Consider the following 15,737-nt stretch of genomic DNA (forward strand, 5'->3'; position numbering starts at 1 on the left):
ACTTTTATCTAGGTGGCGACATATTTTTTTAATTCAAAAATAAAATACAAATCTTTCTTCTTACTTGTCGAAATAAGTATATTTCTTACGTGGCCTCCGAATGCTCTCCAAAAATTCCTACTTTATTTATATATATTAGATTAGTAAATTTGTAAATATATAGTAGTATAAGAACTTAAAAAAAAGGTCAATAATAATCGGTAAGGTTTAAAATTATGGTCGGGTTAAAATCGGGTCGGGTTACTATCAGTTAGGATTAAATCGGTTATTTGTCGGGTCTTTTCGGATCGGGTTGAGTTCAAGTCGGGTAAAATCGGTTCAGTTTGAGCTCAAGTTGGGTCATATTGGGTTCGGGTTGAGTTCAAGTCGGGCCAAATCGGTGCCGAGTTAAGTTCAAAATCGGGTTAAATTCGAATTTGGATTAAGTTCGGGTTGGTTACAGATCGAATTTGGATCCTGAATTTCTCGAGTCAAATCGAATCGGTTACAATTCAAAACGAATGTTTTTTTTCGAATCGGTTCGGTTTTGACACTTCTACTCATAAGACGACCCCCGTATCAAACAATAGTGTTACAAGTCTTACAACAAAACATTTACATATCAATCATATATGTATACAAAAACGTAAAGATAACAAATATACATGGAAATTTATAACCAGGCGGTAACGTGGGGTTAATTACAACAAACTATTTCTAAAATACTTGCCAAGTAACTCTTCCTCATGACAGTATTCATATATCACTTTATAAACCTCGATTAGAAGTTTTGGGAATCGATCTCTGAAGTAATTATCAAATCCTTCGGGAACTGACCCTAATACTTCCTGAATCTCAATATGGAGCTCTCGATAGTGATTTAACTTGTTACGTATAACACGAAGTAAGTCACGAACACTGTAATACTTGTACCGTCTGTAGCGAGTAATGTTGGTGAGAAATGAACTTTCAAGTTTGTCATCCCATTTTCCGCCCAGGGCCACGGTTGCAGTGGATTCCAACGCTTTCAAGAGGTCAGAATCGATTTCTCTATCTTCTAACTCTACACGATCACTGGCATCTCGAAGAAATGAGAGTCGCTTTTCAGAGTCCCAAAATAATGGATGATGCAATACCACATCAGCTTTTGGTCTGCAATAAGTAATATAAATTTTGTTTTAGGTGTATGAAAATTTAGCCAAACAACAATAACATAATAACAAGGAAATGGACTATAATCACCCATGATTAAAGATACAATAACCAACTACTACTTAACAATAAACAATTATACAAGTAAAGCCGACTTGAAGACAAAAAAGTAAAAATAAGAAAAATGAAAAGGAAGTCTTTACCTCAATTCTGGATTAGGATCTAAGAGATTAGTAATAAGATCCAAAGCTTCTGGAACATCTTCGATCAAAAATAGATCCTTTTCATTCTTTACAATATTGGCATCCCGCTCAAAATTTTCACCAAATGGATGTTTGCCTTTTGTAAGACAGAAGAAGAGAACACAACCTAAACTAAATAAATCCACTGCACGCGTATGGCGACTCTCACGTAATTGCTCGGGTGCTCGCCAGCCCGAACTCCCACTGCCTACAATTTAAAGTCAAGTCGCTCTTAAGTATAGGTGGCATACAGAATTATTCCAAACTAATATTACATAATCACGGAGTATAATATATTCAAGTACTTTGTATAAAACTTAGATTTATAACTCAATACTTTACAAAATTATAGATAAAATACTACTGAGATTTTATAACAATTGACAACAGAGTATCAATATTATTAGTGTCAAGTCAAGAATTTGAGATAAGGGGTCGATACCTCAATACATTTTATTATAACACAAAATAGTTGAATTTTGCCAATGGTTGAGTATTACTTATTAGTTTGGTTGAATAAAAATAATATAAAAACCAAGATACTCATAGTAGATTTTGGTGGATTAAAAGTAAATAATAAAAACTTTCCAAAAAAAAAAAAGAAGAAGAAAAAAAATAGGCTTTAGCTGATTTTTAAGTGAATAAAATGGGACTTTTAGTCAAAGACAATGCTTTTGGGTGAAATTAAACTTTTATTTGAAACATTGTTAATTGATTAATGGACATGAGAAAGAGCTCCTATTTTTAAATAGAAGTTGAAAAAGGTTGCATCAATAAAAGACAAAAATGAGTATATATGTATAGAGCTTTGTTTAGTGCTATTGCCTATTGTGACAATATTTAACAATTAATATAATAGGGTACATTTTTATTCTATAAATCTTTTAACTTTTTTCTATAGAGGCCAACTAAGAACTTGATTGGGCTAAATATTATAACGAGGGATAAACTTATCATGCTAATAGGGGAGCTAGGGAGGGGGGGAGGTTGTGTTAGGAAAATGGAGATGGAAAATGGCATAAGAGAAGGGAGGAGTGTAATTATGAACACAAAATGAGAATAAAGAAAAACTCTATTAGAGGAGCTTCTAGTGAGGGATTGTGCCAACATACAGCAGGCATCTACAAGTGAACAATTAACCACACAAATGTAGATACAAACAAAATACACACCTGTACCATTTTGGGTTACGGAAGACATATCTTCAGGAAGGCGCTTGCTGATGCCCATATCTGAAAGTTTGGCTCTGAAATTTTTATCTTTGATTATCAAAACATTTTGAGGCTTCAAATCTCGATGTATTAAGCTGATTTCATGAAGATGTGCAACCCCTGATACAACATCTCTGAAAGAAGTTTTAAATAGCTTTAGTGTCTAAACATAGAAGCCAATGAGGCTTTAACAATATATTTAATCCATGTTACTACAGCTCTTCAAATCAAATCAGGAGTTCAAGTACCCACATTGCGGCAGTGTACTTAACATTCTAACGTGAAATGGGCATCTAATACTTCATTTATTGGACAAAACATAGAAAATAAACTCATGGGCATCTAATACTACACCACCAAACACTTATAGCTGAATTTGAGTAAAAAAACATTTTATAGCGATAGTAAAGTACTCATGGGTAATTTAGCAGTAGGGCAACTATACAGAAGCAAAAATAAATGGAATCAACAATTTAATTTGTAAGGGTCACGCTGTTTGCTTGATTGAGAATTTCAATGCCAACATAAATAAGCAAAAGCACAAGAATTTTAAGAGATTTCAATTTGGTCAAACTTAACTCTGCTATCGTTTTCGAACCAGGACAACACATTTCTGAGACAGTATATGATGATGTAAGAAAAAAGAAGTCTATCACTAACCTCATCACTTTTAACAGCTGAGTTGAAGGGTATCCATTTGACTTCCATAAGTAGGTGTCATTGAAGGCCTCTATCTTTTCCAGTGATTGTGCAGTGTACGCACTCATGGAGCTGGAAACTCTAGTCTCTGTGCTTGTTGATGCTTGTGAAGATTCAGAACAAACAGATATCAAATCATTTAAACTACATAAACAGCGTTCCAGAGATAGATAAACGAAGTCTGTATCAGATTCCACTCCATAAAATCTGACAATGTTAGGATGCTGATCAGAAGCCATAAGATTCTGAATTTCTTTCAGGGCCACGTCATGATGTGTACGCACAAGACGTTTGACAGCCACAGCGCGACCATCATAAGTACCCTCAAAAACAGCGGTTCCATTGCTTCCCTTCGCAATCTCATATTGTGAAATATATAATTTACCAATCTTCCATCCACCAACGTGAACATCAACTGAACTAGCAAAAGAGGACTCTTTAAGCACTTCAATAGGTGAAAATCCAGCCAAAGAGCTATCATCTGCGTCGAAATTTCTTCCCTTAGCACTATTAATATTGGTGTTGTTAATTCCTGACTTTCTAGGTTTCTTTTTCTTTGATGGTGTAGATTTTGATTTCAAATCCTCACGCTGTGAATGTTCTCGACCAAAGACACTTCGAAAAACAGCAATAACTGCCGTGATCAGTATAAGCCCGGAGAAAATTGGGGACCAGAAAAAATGTTTCGAACTTGATTCAGGATATATAGTGTATCCGCTACGGTGAGCAGAAGGGGGCAAAGCCAGCACCTCGGAGTGGGCAAAGGAATGGGCGCTTTCAGGAGCTGGCAAAGCCAGAACCTGATTTAAATCATGATGAGCATCAGGTGGTTCACTAATTGGCACAGGAAAGTGCAAATGACCAGGACCAGGTAGTTGAAGCTTCCTGTCCCCTGGAAGTGATCTTTGCAAGTCATTAACTAGACCAGCCCCAGAATCCGGCGAAACTAATTCTGAAAATCCACGATCACGGATCCGGTATACAATATTACGTCTTAGACAAGGTTCACAAGCTTCAGATCTTCCGTTGTAGACGGAGCTTAGCTGATCCTGCAAACTATCCACTATGGATCTATCCACCTTTGGACAAAAAGACTCGGCCTCAAATTCAGCAAGTGAGACATTCCATAGAACCTTGCCAGATGATTTTGAGTAGGCTAGAAATGAATAATCTGTCCTTGTAATTGAGATCTGACTTTTACCCTCATCTCTAATTATAACAGGATTTTCACCATCCTCAAACCCCAAACCAGAAGAATCAGAAAACTTTACAGTACGAATTATTGTTCCAGTCTTAGCATCCACTACAAAAACTGTAGTAGCCATTTGACTTATTACAGAAGTTCCATTCTTAGATAATCCTTTTGTCTCCCTAATCAAATCTTTGGCACTCTTGAGCCTCTGTAATGCATGAGAAAATAGCAACTTAGCAACTGTATCAAAGGCAATTTTTATGAATTTTGGAATAAAGATTAAAGACATTGAATGACTACATTTAAGAGCCATAACAGCATAAGGGTTAATTAACTAGATGAGATGTTAATTCATCTATATAGTTAAAGAATTAATCTTTTATGTCTACACTCTATCAAAAAATTCATAAGAAGGCTTTAATATTTACAGCTCATCAAATTAATGACTTTATAAGCCATCTATAAAATTAGCTTTGACATTCAAGTATTGTTTGGACTTTTTCTCACATGTTACATCGTGATCATTCTTCCACAGTAATATAGCACATCAGGTGCTTTCAAATTTACTCAATGACTAACCATTCCAAAGCAACATACTCTATGTAATACTGAAGTTTAAATTAACTGACCTATAATACTAAAAAAAAAAAAAAAAAAAAACTAAGTACATCATATGAAAACAGCCAACAAAAGTGAAAAAGAACCATACTTCTGAATATATGCTCATGATTTACCTCGATGATGCCCTTAGAACGGTCGTGTCTGTACAAAATCCAATCATCTCCACAATCTATATACGTATCATCTCGAAGCCCAGAAACATTCTCTAAATTAAGATCAATATTATGCGAAGCTTGATAGGATGAATAAATCGGAAGTCCTGTCTTAATTGACCACAGGATCTTAAGCGAATTGATCTCGACTAAAGATAAAGTGCCATCCAGAGTAGCAACAAGCACAGTTTCACGTCTGCCATAAAAATAGCATAGTAAATGTTAAACATACTCCTCTCAACAAAAAACAAACAAGTAATCTTGCATGCAGTTTCTGATAAGAAATAATCGATACTAACATCATATAACTTCAACTCTTCAATTAAACAAAAAGGTAAGTAAATCAGCTCAAATTAAGCACCCAAGATTCTTCCATATATATGTTTGAATTGACAAAAACAAGTTCTAAAAGTAGCAATTGGTTCATATAGCCACACAAACACAAAAACCCCACAAAAATTATCACAACAATTAGGAAAATTAAACACCATATACCTTCAATTGAACAAAATTGGAAAGTAAATCAGCTCGAAAGTAAGCACCCCAAATTCTTACATAAATGCAAAACAAGTACTGAAACTGGCAATTGGGTTCATGTAAACCCTAAAAAATTATCACAACAATTAGGAAAATTTCGTTGCCAAAAAAAAAAAATATATATATAGGAAAATTTAAAATCATATACTACGTAGCTTCAATTGAACAAAAAGGTACGTAAATGAGCTCCAGAAATTAAGCACCCAAAATTCTCCCATAATTGTTATTGAATTGGCAGATCAAGTTCTGAAACCAGCAATTGCGTTCATATAGGTTCACAAATTTAAAAAACCCACAAAAAATTAAGACACCCAATCATCCAATTCAACAAGAAATTGACAAGAAATGAACAAATTTAGTAAATTAGAAGAAAAGAAAATAGAGACTAATAGTTACCTGGAAGAAGGAAGAGCAGAAGAAGAAAGATCAGAAGATCGTTTAACCAAGGAGCGAGAATAGAGAGGTTGAGAAATTGATGGTTTAAAAATGGAGAGGAAGAAGAAAGCAATCAACCATAGTACATGAATTAACCATAATTTCATCTTCATCTTTATCGGTTGATAATTATAATGATGAAAAGGGTATTATAAAGAGCATTAGAGGAGTATGAAGGTAAGATTAAAGCAGAGAGTTTGGGGATCGAAGAAGAAAGAGAGGAGAAAATGAAGGGTTTTGGAAGATCGAATTCAATCAATACAACTGGTCAATACCAAGATTGAACCACCACGCCCTATCGTCCTCCGTGGGAAATTTACTAGGGCCTAGGGGTAATTTTTTTTAAACAATATTAATAAGTGAATGGATGTAAGACTCTATTCGTTGGGCGTGCCCCGGTTTCTCTTCTTGAGAAACAAGGAGAGTATCTCTAATGGCATTTGTGTAATTAAAATGCATTGAGAATTGTAAATTCATGGTACGAGTATTAAAATCAGAAGAAGTGCTGACTGTAAACTCCACTATAGTTGATGACTTGGACTAATCTAGACGGCGTCATAGCAGTGTTAGGATTCCATTGTAGCTTCGTCTTTCACCTCCACCAACAACAAACGCCAACATCATCACCTTCCTCTTTCGTCTTCACCGACACCACCTTCTTCCTCTTTCGTCTAAATCGTCTCCACCGACGACAACAATCATTATCGGCGGCGAAAAACCCTATAAGAAAGGGTAAAATTTATGGCATGGTCAACCCCAAAGGGTAAGGGTGACCGTCTTCCATTCTGTGTCATCGAACTCGAATTTCTCCATTCAAACTCGGATTCCTCCATTGAAGTTTATTCCTACTGTTAGTTGTTCTTTTGGTCGACACCTCGGATTGACCTCCCGTTTTCGACGAGTAATCGCCGAAGGTGGAACTAGGTAATCTGGGCAGTAGCAGTACTGAGTCTACTGCAAAAGCCAAAAGGGGGTAAGTTGAACAAGGGGTGAGTAGTGAGTTGAACAAGGGTCGGAATAAGGCGTTAACAAGCCTGTCAACTTCAAAATAGACAGAATTTGTAAAAGTCGCTTTTACCCTTAACTGTTCACGGGGTAATTCCATATTTAACCTCATGAGAAACGCTTCTTGTTTCTCAAGAAAAAGAAACTTGGAATTAAATAAAATCAATACTTTTTCTATTAAAATATTACTATACAGCTACATTTATACTACACATGATTAAATGCAAAAAATAAAAATAAAAATGGAAATGACCTAAAATTTTAGATTAATATAAAGAGTGAATATTATGTACGTAGTACCTTATAATTATAAAGTCAATATAAAAGATAGAAGAAAAAAGTACCTAAAATAAACTTTTAGCTTGTAATTATTTTAATGGACTTATAAGTTAAAAAAACAAATGAATATGATAAATAGGTGGTAAAATTTATTCACTTTATGTTACAAAATCAAATAATAATTGAGGAAATATTAGAGTGTATTCTATTCACCTGATTTTTACTTATCTGAACTTATTAGACCTTATCAAAATTTATTTTTGTTGTAATTTGAATTTGGACAACCCCTATCAGAACTTATTTTTCCTGAACTTAACTTATCTGAACTTATTAGACTTGAAATAAATGAAAATAAGGTGAGCAAACCCTTACTCTGTATAATTGCTAGATTCTTATTGAATCTATAAATACTAAAATCCAAGAAATCACCATTAGTGTGATAAATTTCTTGCTAATTAGAGTTTATAGTATTGTGCAATTACAAAGGAGTTGAGTTAAGAAAAAATTAAATAGTGAGGTTATGAATAATTGAATATGAAGAGTTTTTCCAATTAGACTAAACATTATTATAGAGAGGTTATATATATGAAAAGTTTTTCAAGTAGCTAGGTTAAACATTATTAGTCTCTATATCATATTTTCATGCCATGGAAAAAATAAAAAAATAAAAAAGAAAGTCTTATGCGACGCCATGTCATGCCCACATCAAGATGCTACATTTTTTTTTTTTTTTGAAAAATTGCTAAAAACAATATAACCTTTAGCCCATTCTTTTTTAGTAATACAACCTTTTGATTATTTTGTAATAACACAACCTTTAGGGGGTGTTCATTTTAACAAGACAAATTCAAATTTTCGGTGGGTTTTAAGGTGGAGAAGGGGATATTCCCCCCCTTCCCCATTCCCACCACCAAAAACTCATCCCTCCCCTTTCCTAACCTCAAAATCCACCGAAAACATATAATATTAAAATTATTTATGCATTAACAAATTACGTATAATTATTTATAAAATAACAAATTATGTGTAATTACGTTAATATTATATTGCACATAGTTAGATCATATAATAATGTGTATTGATACATTACTGAAAATTTGCATATTATTTTTCTCATATTAAATAATTCATGTTAAATAAATCATTATTTCTTCATTTTATAAAAAAGGTTAAAAATAATTTTTAGTTAAATACAAGAGGGGTCAATTGACCCCGTTTCTTTGAATTTAGATCCGCCCCTGTTTTGAACAGTGAAAGGACATGCTTGATGTGTAGATGAAGATCAACATGACCTTTGTCCTCGGGAGTTACAATTTGAATTAGGAATTAGATTTGTTTCTCTATTATAACACTCCGTACTCTTTTCTTGATTTAACATACCTTATTTCTTTCTAGGCTACTTATTACAAAAAGGTTGAGGTTGGAATCCTACCACTTGATGTTTTCGAGATGGTTTTGAAAATTGAACAGGATATACAATCTTAGGATTGGATTTTTTTCAATAATTCAGATGATGGCAGGAGCTCTCACCAGTATCCAACAAGAGCATGCCATATGTAAATATATCTATTATATCCAAATACACCTGCCTTAGTCTTGTTGTATCAAATAAAAAAACGAATGTAATCACAAAATAAGACATGCAGAATTGCAAAGAGCATTAGTTCAATCCATACGTCTCTTTGATGAATTTAATGAACTCGGGAAGTGTTGTATAGTCATCTGAACTAAGCCTTTGGATTTTCTCATTTTCCTTAATGCCCCCTTAATTGTATAGCAACTCTATCAAATACAAATGCAGAAAAGTGTTCATGCTTTTTAAGGGAGCAGAATGGTTTTGCAGAGTAAGTCCTAACACGAAAAATAACTTACTGCGTCCCTTCTATGTGCTCGATCTTAACCTTCTTTTCGTAATTCATCATAACTTCATAAGTGTCTCGCTGAATCTACCCTAATGAACTTGTAAAATATTTGGTTTAACAAGTTGTCTACCAACTCTACCCTAATCAAAATTTTAGGATACGCCCCAGATCCTCATACCCCCATAATAACATAGGTGACAAAAGCACAAGATTGATCAGTTTAAAGTACAAACATTCAATTAGTAATTCTTTAAATAAAGAATAAGAGAAGTGAAAGACAAATATTAAGCATAGAAGTATAGAACATAAATCTTAAAAGGCCATTTTTCTGCAACATAAAGGACAATAAGTAATGTCAAGTTTGAGGAAAGTTAATTATTTACTTGAATGAGTAATCAATAATCTCTAAAGCTTTCAAGCAGTTCATAGCACCAACATCATTATACATCATCAATTTAAACCACAACATTGTTCAAAAAGAAAATAAATTTATTGATTGAAATTGTTCAATATAAAAAGGAATTAAACAAGATAATGAAATAGTTGTAAAAGCAAAAATCATGACATATTTGTTCCTAGTTGTAGTATCGTTACTCATGGAATAGCAGGGACGACTTGACAGAGAAAAGCATCCATCGTTACTCATGGGATGGGAATTCTGGAATTGAATACGGGATGGCAGGGACTTCAAAGAGAAAAGCATCGGCCCAAGTGTAGAAGTCACTATTAGCAGATTGATCAACCACCTCTAAAGTCCCGATTTCCAAGTTCCATAAAACAATCAAACCTTTGTAGCTAAGACTAAGATACACCATGTTTGGATCGCCAGGATGAAGAGTTAGCACACCATACGCCTTGCACTTGTTAGTCAATTCAGTAGTGCACTTCAAACTAACCTTTTTCACTAGACTCCAGTTAGAGCCATGTTCAAGATTCATGTTCAAGCCATGGTTGGTCTCTGCTGGTGGATTCATGTCAAGATGCATCTTGTAAGAGCCATCAGCTTGGTACTTACATGTCACCACGGGTTCAGGAGAACCCGAGAATATGTTCTCCATAGGTGGATCTATGTCAGCTTCAAGCTTATAAGTGCAGGGATCATACACAAGGATACTTTGTCCAACTTGCACATGAAGCTTGTCTTTGTAAGTAGCCTTTGTAAGTAATTACGCGTCTAGGAGAATAATTTATCATGTTCCAATAAGCACCAAGACGAGTAACGGTCCTGGTGGTCCACTGTCCAGTCTCGGATGAGAAGATATCAACATCAAATTTTGATTCATCAAAATATGAAGATCCGAAAGCACGGAGGATCCTAAAGCTGCAAGCAGGGTTCAAGATAACACCTCCTTGGTCGTCAATATCGTAGTTGGGATCACAAACAAAACCAACAGGAGAGAAACCGCGTACAGATTCACAGGCAACGGAGGCAGGTGGAATGGAGGCCCATTGTTTTGTGACAGGGTTACATACATAAAACACAACTCTATCTCCTTGAAAACCATTAGAGCAAAGAAGCAACCCATTACAAGATGACATGATGATCCCATGATCTCCTTTTTCTCCTTGATAACAAGGAAGGTAATCCAGAGATATCTTTAAATCACTTGTTGCGTGAGTTATCAATATTTGGTTCTTGTAATAATCGAATTTAAGTTCATCACCATTCATTTTTATTTCTTCCATGTTTATTTCACCCTGCAATTAAATAAACAAATTAATTTTCAATTAATTATACCGATCAATGTATTCATACAATCATCATATTATTAAAATTAACAGCAAAAAATTCAACTTATCATTTGTGGGTTTCAGATTCTCGTATCTCGTTTTTAATTAGCGAAAAAAAAAATAAAAAAATTTAACCAGTTATATCGATTGAATTATGTGAACAACAAAAGATATAATTAATTGGCAAAAATCCAAAATTTAAGTTCATCAACATTCATATTTATTTCTTCCATATTTATTTCAACCTACAATTAAATTAAACGAATCAATTTTCAATTAGTGCCATATTGATAGCAGGACAAGTAAATTATACCGAGCGATGTAAATTCATACAATCATCAATTACTCATCATATTATTAAAATTAACAGCAGAAAATTCAATATTTAATATTTGTGGTTTTCAAATTCTCGTATTCCGTTTTTAATTATCAAACAAAACGAACCAGTTATGTCGATTGAATTATGAGAACAACAGAAAATATAATTAGTTGTGGCAAAAATCCAAAGTTTGAAGTAATATACAATCAATTACACTAAACATGGAATCAATCAAATTATAAATATAAACATGCAATCAATCAATTAAATATATACATGCAATTTACAAGTAAATATGAAGAATAATCAATAAATTACGCAAAACAAGCAAACGAGCCAAAATACCTGCAGACTTGAATGGATATGTATTTGGTTCATTACAGTGTTCTTACCCTTTTTATAAGGAACGGATAAAGATTGTACTATTTGGTTTGGACTAGGAGTAAATGAGTAATAGAGTTTAAGCAGTGTTAAACTACTTGTTCTCCAAAAAAAGAAAAAAAAAAAAAACCTACTAATAATGTAACACTTATTAAAATATGGAGAGAGTATAGTTTTATACCACGAAGGTAGTAAAAATTTTTAGAATTTTGGACTCCTGGATAGACATTATAACAACATGTTACATAAAAATACCGATGATAGCTCAAGTGGTTAGAGCTTCCATCCCGATTTCTGAAAATCATGGGATCGATCCTCACCCTATTACATACCTAATAATCTTTTGTACTTTCAATTGTGAGTTATTTTAATCTCTCAATGATCAATATGACTGTCACTGCATAACCCAAACTTATTCGCAGTTAGATTAATGGTTTCTTAATGAGCAAAGATCCACTAATGTACATACGATTAAGCATTGTTTGTATCTGCCAATCAATGACACATCCGAGTTATCAGTCTCCGTATGGGAGAATATATACTTGAAGGCTCATTGAAGTGAAAGTGAGTTATAGGCAAGTCATAACCTGAGTAATGGAGGTGAGTTATCATGATAATACTTGAATTTTCTTTGATGTGTTGAAAGTTCACGGATAATTTGTACTGCATTCTCAGCTACCAAGATAGCCAATCACCTTGACATAGTTTTAGTGTTTCAGTTCACTCTAGATTGTGGTTGCTCTGTAGAATCACTTAACTGATCCAAACGCGAACTGCATCAGCTTACAATTTTTATAGATATAATTTGATTTGTGGAGTCTTTGGCACTTGTATCTAGCAAAGCTAGATGTTGGAAACTATCTGAGTATATCAGATTGCAAAGCAACGCGTTTAAATTGTCTGTGGAATAGATTCTGATATTATAATCTCCAGAGATCACAGAGTTTAATTTCTTTGGAATAGTCCCATCCCGTTGAAATGGTTTAGCATATGGTCAAGTTTATTCAGAAGTGCTAGTAGAACTCACTGGAAAATCTAGATCTAGTTCTTTACAGATTCAGATTGGAAATTATGAATGTGGCTGTGATTTATTAACCTCATAGATTGTTCTTACGCCATGGGCTGCCGGCAATTTACAAAATGAGAAGCTGATGCAACTGTGTTATAAATATATAAATGTGCAGCCTTTGTATTAGGCCAAATGCTGAATAACCAAAAATAAATAAAAGAAGTGGAAGTGGTATAAGATATAGGAGATCACATTGATTTCTACTCGTAAACTTTGCACTCCTCATCAGCAGGGTTGTCCTTGCAGAAATCCTCCAATGGGTCTCCACTTGGGACTGTTCCCTCCATTCCCGGCCACTTGCTTGCTACAAGGTGAGCCAAGTCCACCACCCGTTGGCTACAAAAACCATCAAAGCACATTAAATGAATTGTATGTAATAAACAAAATAACTTTTGGCTAACTATCTTCATGCTAATAATCTTTGGTGTGATTATATTTAGAAAAACAAATATTCAGAGCACAAAATAAGTGCCTGTTCGATCATATTAACTCACCTGTAACCCCACTCATTGTCGTACCAAGCAACAACCTTGACCATATCATCACCCATGACCATGGTAAGAGATGAGTCAATTGTAGATGAGACATCAGTGCACCTGAAATCCACTGACACGAGAGGGATGTCGCACACTTCCAACACACCCTTCAACGGACCTGCTGCTGCTTTCCTGAAGGCGTTGTTTACATCCTCAGCTGTGACACCTTTGTTCTCGATATTGACAACAAGATCAACAACAGACACGTTAGGGGTTGGGACACGGAGTGCAATGCCATTGAGCTTTCCCTTAAGCTGGGTAAGACCAAGGACACAGCCTTAGCTGCACCTGTGCTGGTTGGGACTATGTTTAGCGCTGCAGCCCTGGCTCTTCTCAAGTCCCTGTGGGAAGCATCCAAGAGTCTCTGTAGAAACCAACAAAAAAATATTTAGGATCAACCAAATCATACTTTTCCTAAAAAAGAAACTTGTATGGCCTACTACTAAGAAGTTGATAGAGTGAGTTTCAAAGTGACATCAGAGAAACAATTCACTAGACTAATACTGCAAGTAAAAAACTAAAAACAGACAGAAATTTCAGAACTAGTTGGATGAATTGGATACAATCCGCACTCTGCCCTAATCTTCAAAGTCCAAGTACTATATACCATAATTAAGCACACTGTGCAATAAATTGACCATCAAAAAGATCCAACTTTATTTTTCAATAGAATCACTGATGTTTATGAGTCATCACCTGGTCACCAGTGTAAGAGTGAGTGGTGGTCATTGTCCCCTTCACAATTCCTGCAAGAAAATGCCAGTATAAGATATACTCCGTATAATTTAATAATCACTAAGCGGAAAGAAGAGCTACTAATATTTATACTAATTATGTTAATATAGGATCCGAGCTACAATCAGGTGACAGAAACAGGCAGTGTATATTTCCTTGGCAGAGATTTTGTCAAATATATCTAGATTGATCCATCGGGTTATTAACGGTTTAGTGATTACCTAATTCTTCATCCATGACCTTCACAAAAGGAGCCAAACAGTTGGTGGTGCAAGAAGCATTGCTGCAGATTGTGGAGAACTTCTAATCAATTTCACGTTTAACAATGTTCCAACATAAAATCAAAAAATCATTTACAGAGGAAAAAAAAAAGGTACGAATTAATGATGTACAAGATTTTGGAGTTATAGTTACAAATAACTTGAGGGTTACAAACCTTATGATGTTTGCAACATCGTGAGAGTAATCTCCCTCATTCACCCCAACAACATAGGTCGGGATATCAGAACCCTTTGCAGGAGCAGTGATGATTACTTTCTTGGCACCAGCTTGAATGTGTTTGCCAGCACCAGGACCATCAACAAAGACTCCCGTTCCCTATGTATTACAGAACGCGACCATCATATCAGAATCATTTACATGTAATACAACAGCATTGCATATATATTTAGATAATCAGGTGAGATTTATCTGACATAGTTAAAGCTTACTAGGTATAAACCATTATCCAACCAGAGACTTAACTTTCATCTTATAGTAAAAGTTTACTATATTGATATTTATAATTTTCTGTGATTTACAAAGTCTCAGCTTCACAAAATCAAAGTAATCTGAAAAACAAAATTACCTCAATGACAATATCAATGCCAAGATCAGCCCAAGGGAGTTTAAGAGGGTCCCTGCCAGAGACAACCTTGATAGGCTTGCCATCGACAGTAAAGGTCTCGTTGTCGATAATTTTAATATCAGCCTTGAAGGTGCCTAGTATGGAGTCATACTTGAGCAAGTGTGTCGCCTACATTAACAGCAAAATATATAAAATTCATATCCATAGTAAGCCTATATTCTTGTCATCTGTAAAAACCATTATCTCAATTATCTAACTTTGTGTGAAAATAACACTTACATTCTTGACACCTCCGCTGTCGTTGACAACAACAACATCAAGGGGAGAGTCCTTACGGCCGTGCCAGCACCTGAGGAAGTTCCTACCAATACGTCCAAATCCATTGATTGCCACCTTAAGCTTAGCCACTGTTTCACCCCTAACAGGAGCTGCTCCTGTAGGCTAGATTACCAAAATAAACACATACTCATCAGGGAAAGTTAAGACTAAAATTCCTTACTGCATACTAAATCATAATCTGTAGCATAAATTATACCTTGGTAGTTAGCTGGGAAGCTATAACATCATGAAATGAAGCCTCCCGGGTGAATGTCACGCAGTTGCTGGATCGCAACCCCGAGAAATCAGCTACTTCAAGTTTCTGCATTAGCATAATGAATTTGATCAACACCCAAACAACCAAAGAAACAAAAACAACAAAGAAAACAGTAAAAGACCTTAAAGGAGCATTGAGTAGGAAAGGAGTGCTGCTGA

The 15,737-nt window shown here is 34.8% G+C and overlaps 1 protein-coding gene and 1 pseudogene across 1 annotated transcript; both read right to left on the reverse strand.

The window, feature by feature from the left end:
- Positions 1-484: 484 nt before the first annotated feature.
- On the reverse strand, positions 485-6,892 carry LOC110712796 (serine/threonine-protein kinase/endoribonuclease IRE1b-like). The gene is made up of 6 exons (XM_021891249.1): positions 6,182-6,892; positions 5,210-5,444; positions 3,245-4,683; positions 2,546-2,718; positions 1,335-1,581; positions 485-1,131 (listed from the first exon to the last, which is right to left on the reverse strand). The coding sequence occupies exons 1-6, from the start codon at positions 6,331-6,333 to the stop codon at positions 681-683; spliced, it is 2,697 nt and encodes an 898-aa protein (XP_021746941.1). The 5' UTR covers positions 6,334-6,892; the 3' UTR covers positions 485-680.
- A 5,983-nt stretch (positions 6,893-12,875) lies between these two features.
- Positions 12,876-15,737, reverse strand: part of LOC110712786 — a 2,983-nt pseudogene continuing 121 nt past the window's right edge.

Source organism: Chenopodium quinoa, unplaced genomic scaffold (genome assembly GCF_001683475.1).
Source record: "Chenopodium quinoa cultivar QQ74 unplaced genomic scaffold, ASM168347v1, whole genome shotgun sequence".
NCBI lineage: Eukaryota > Viridiplantae > Streptophyta > Magnoliopsida > Caryophyllales > Amaranthaceae > Chenopodium > Chenopodium quinoa.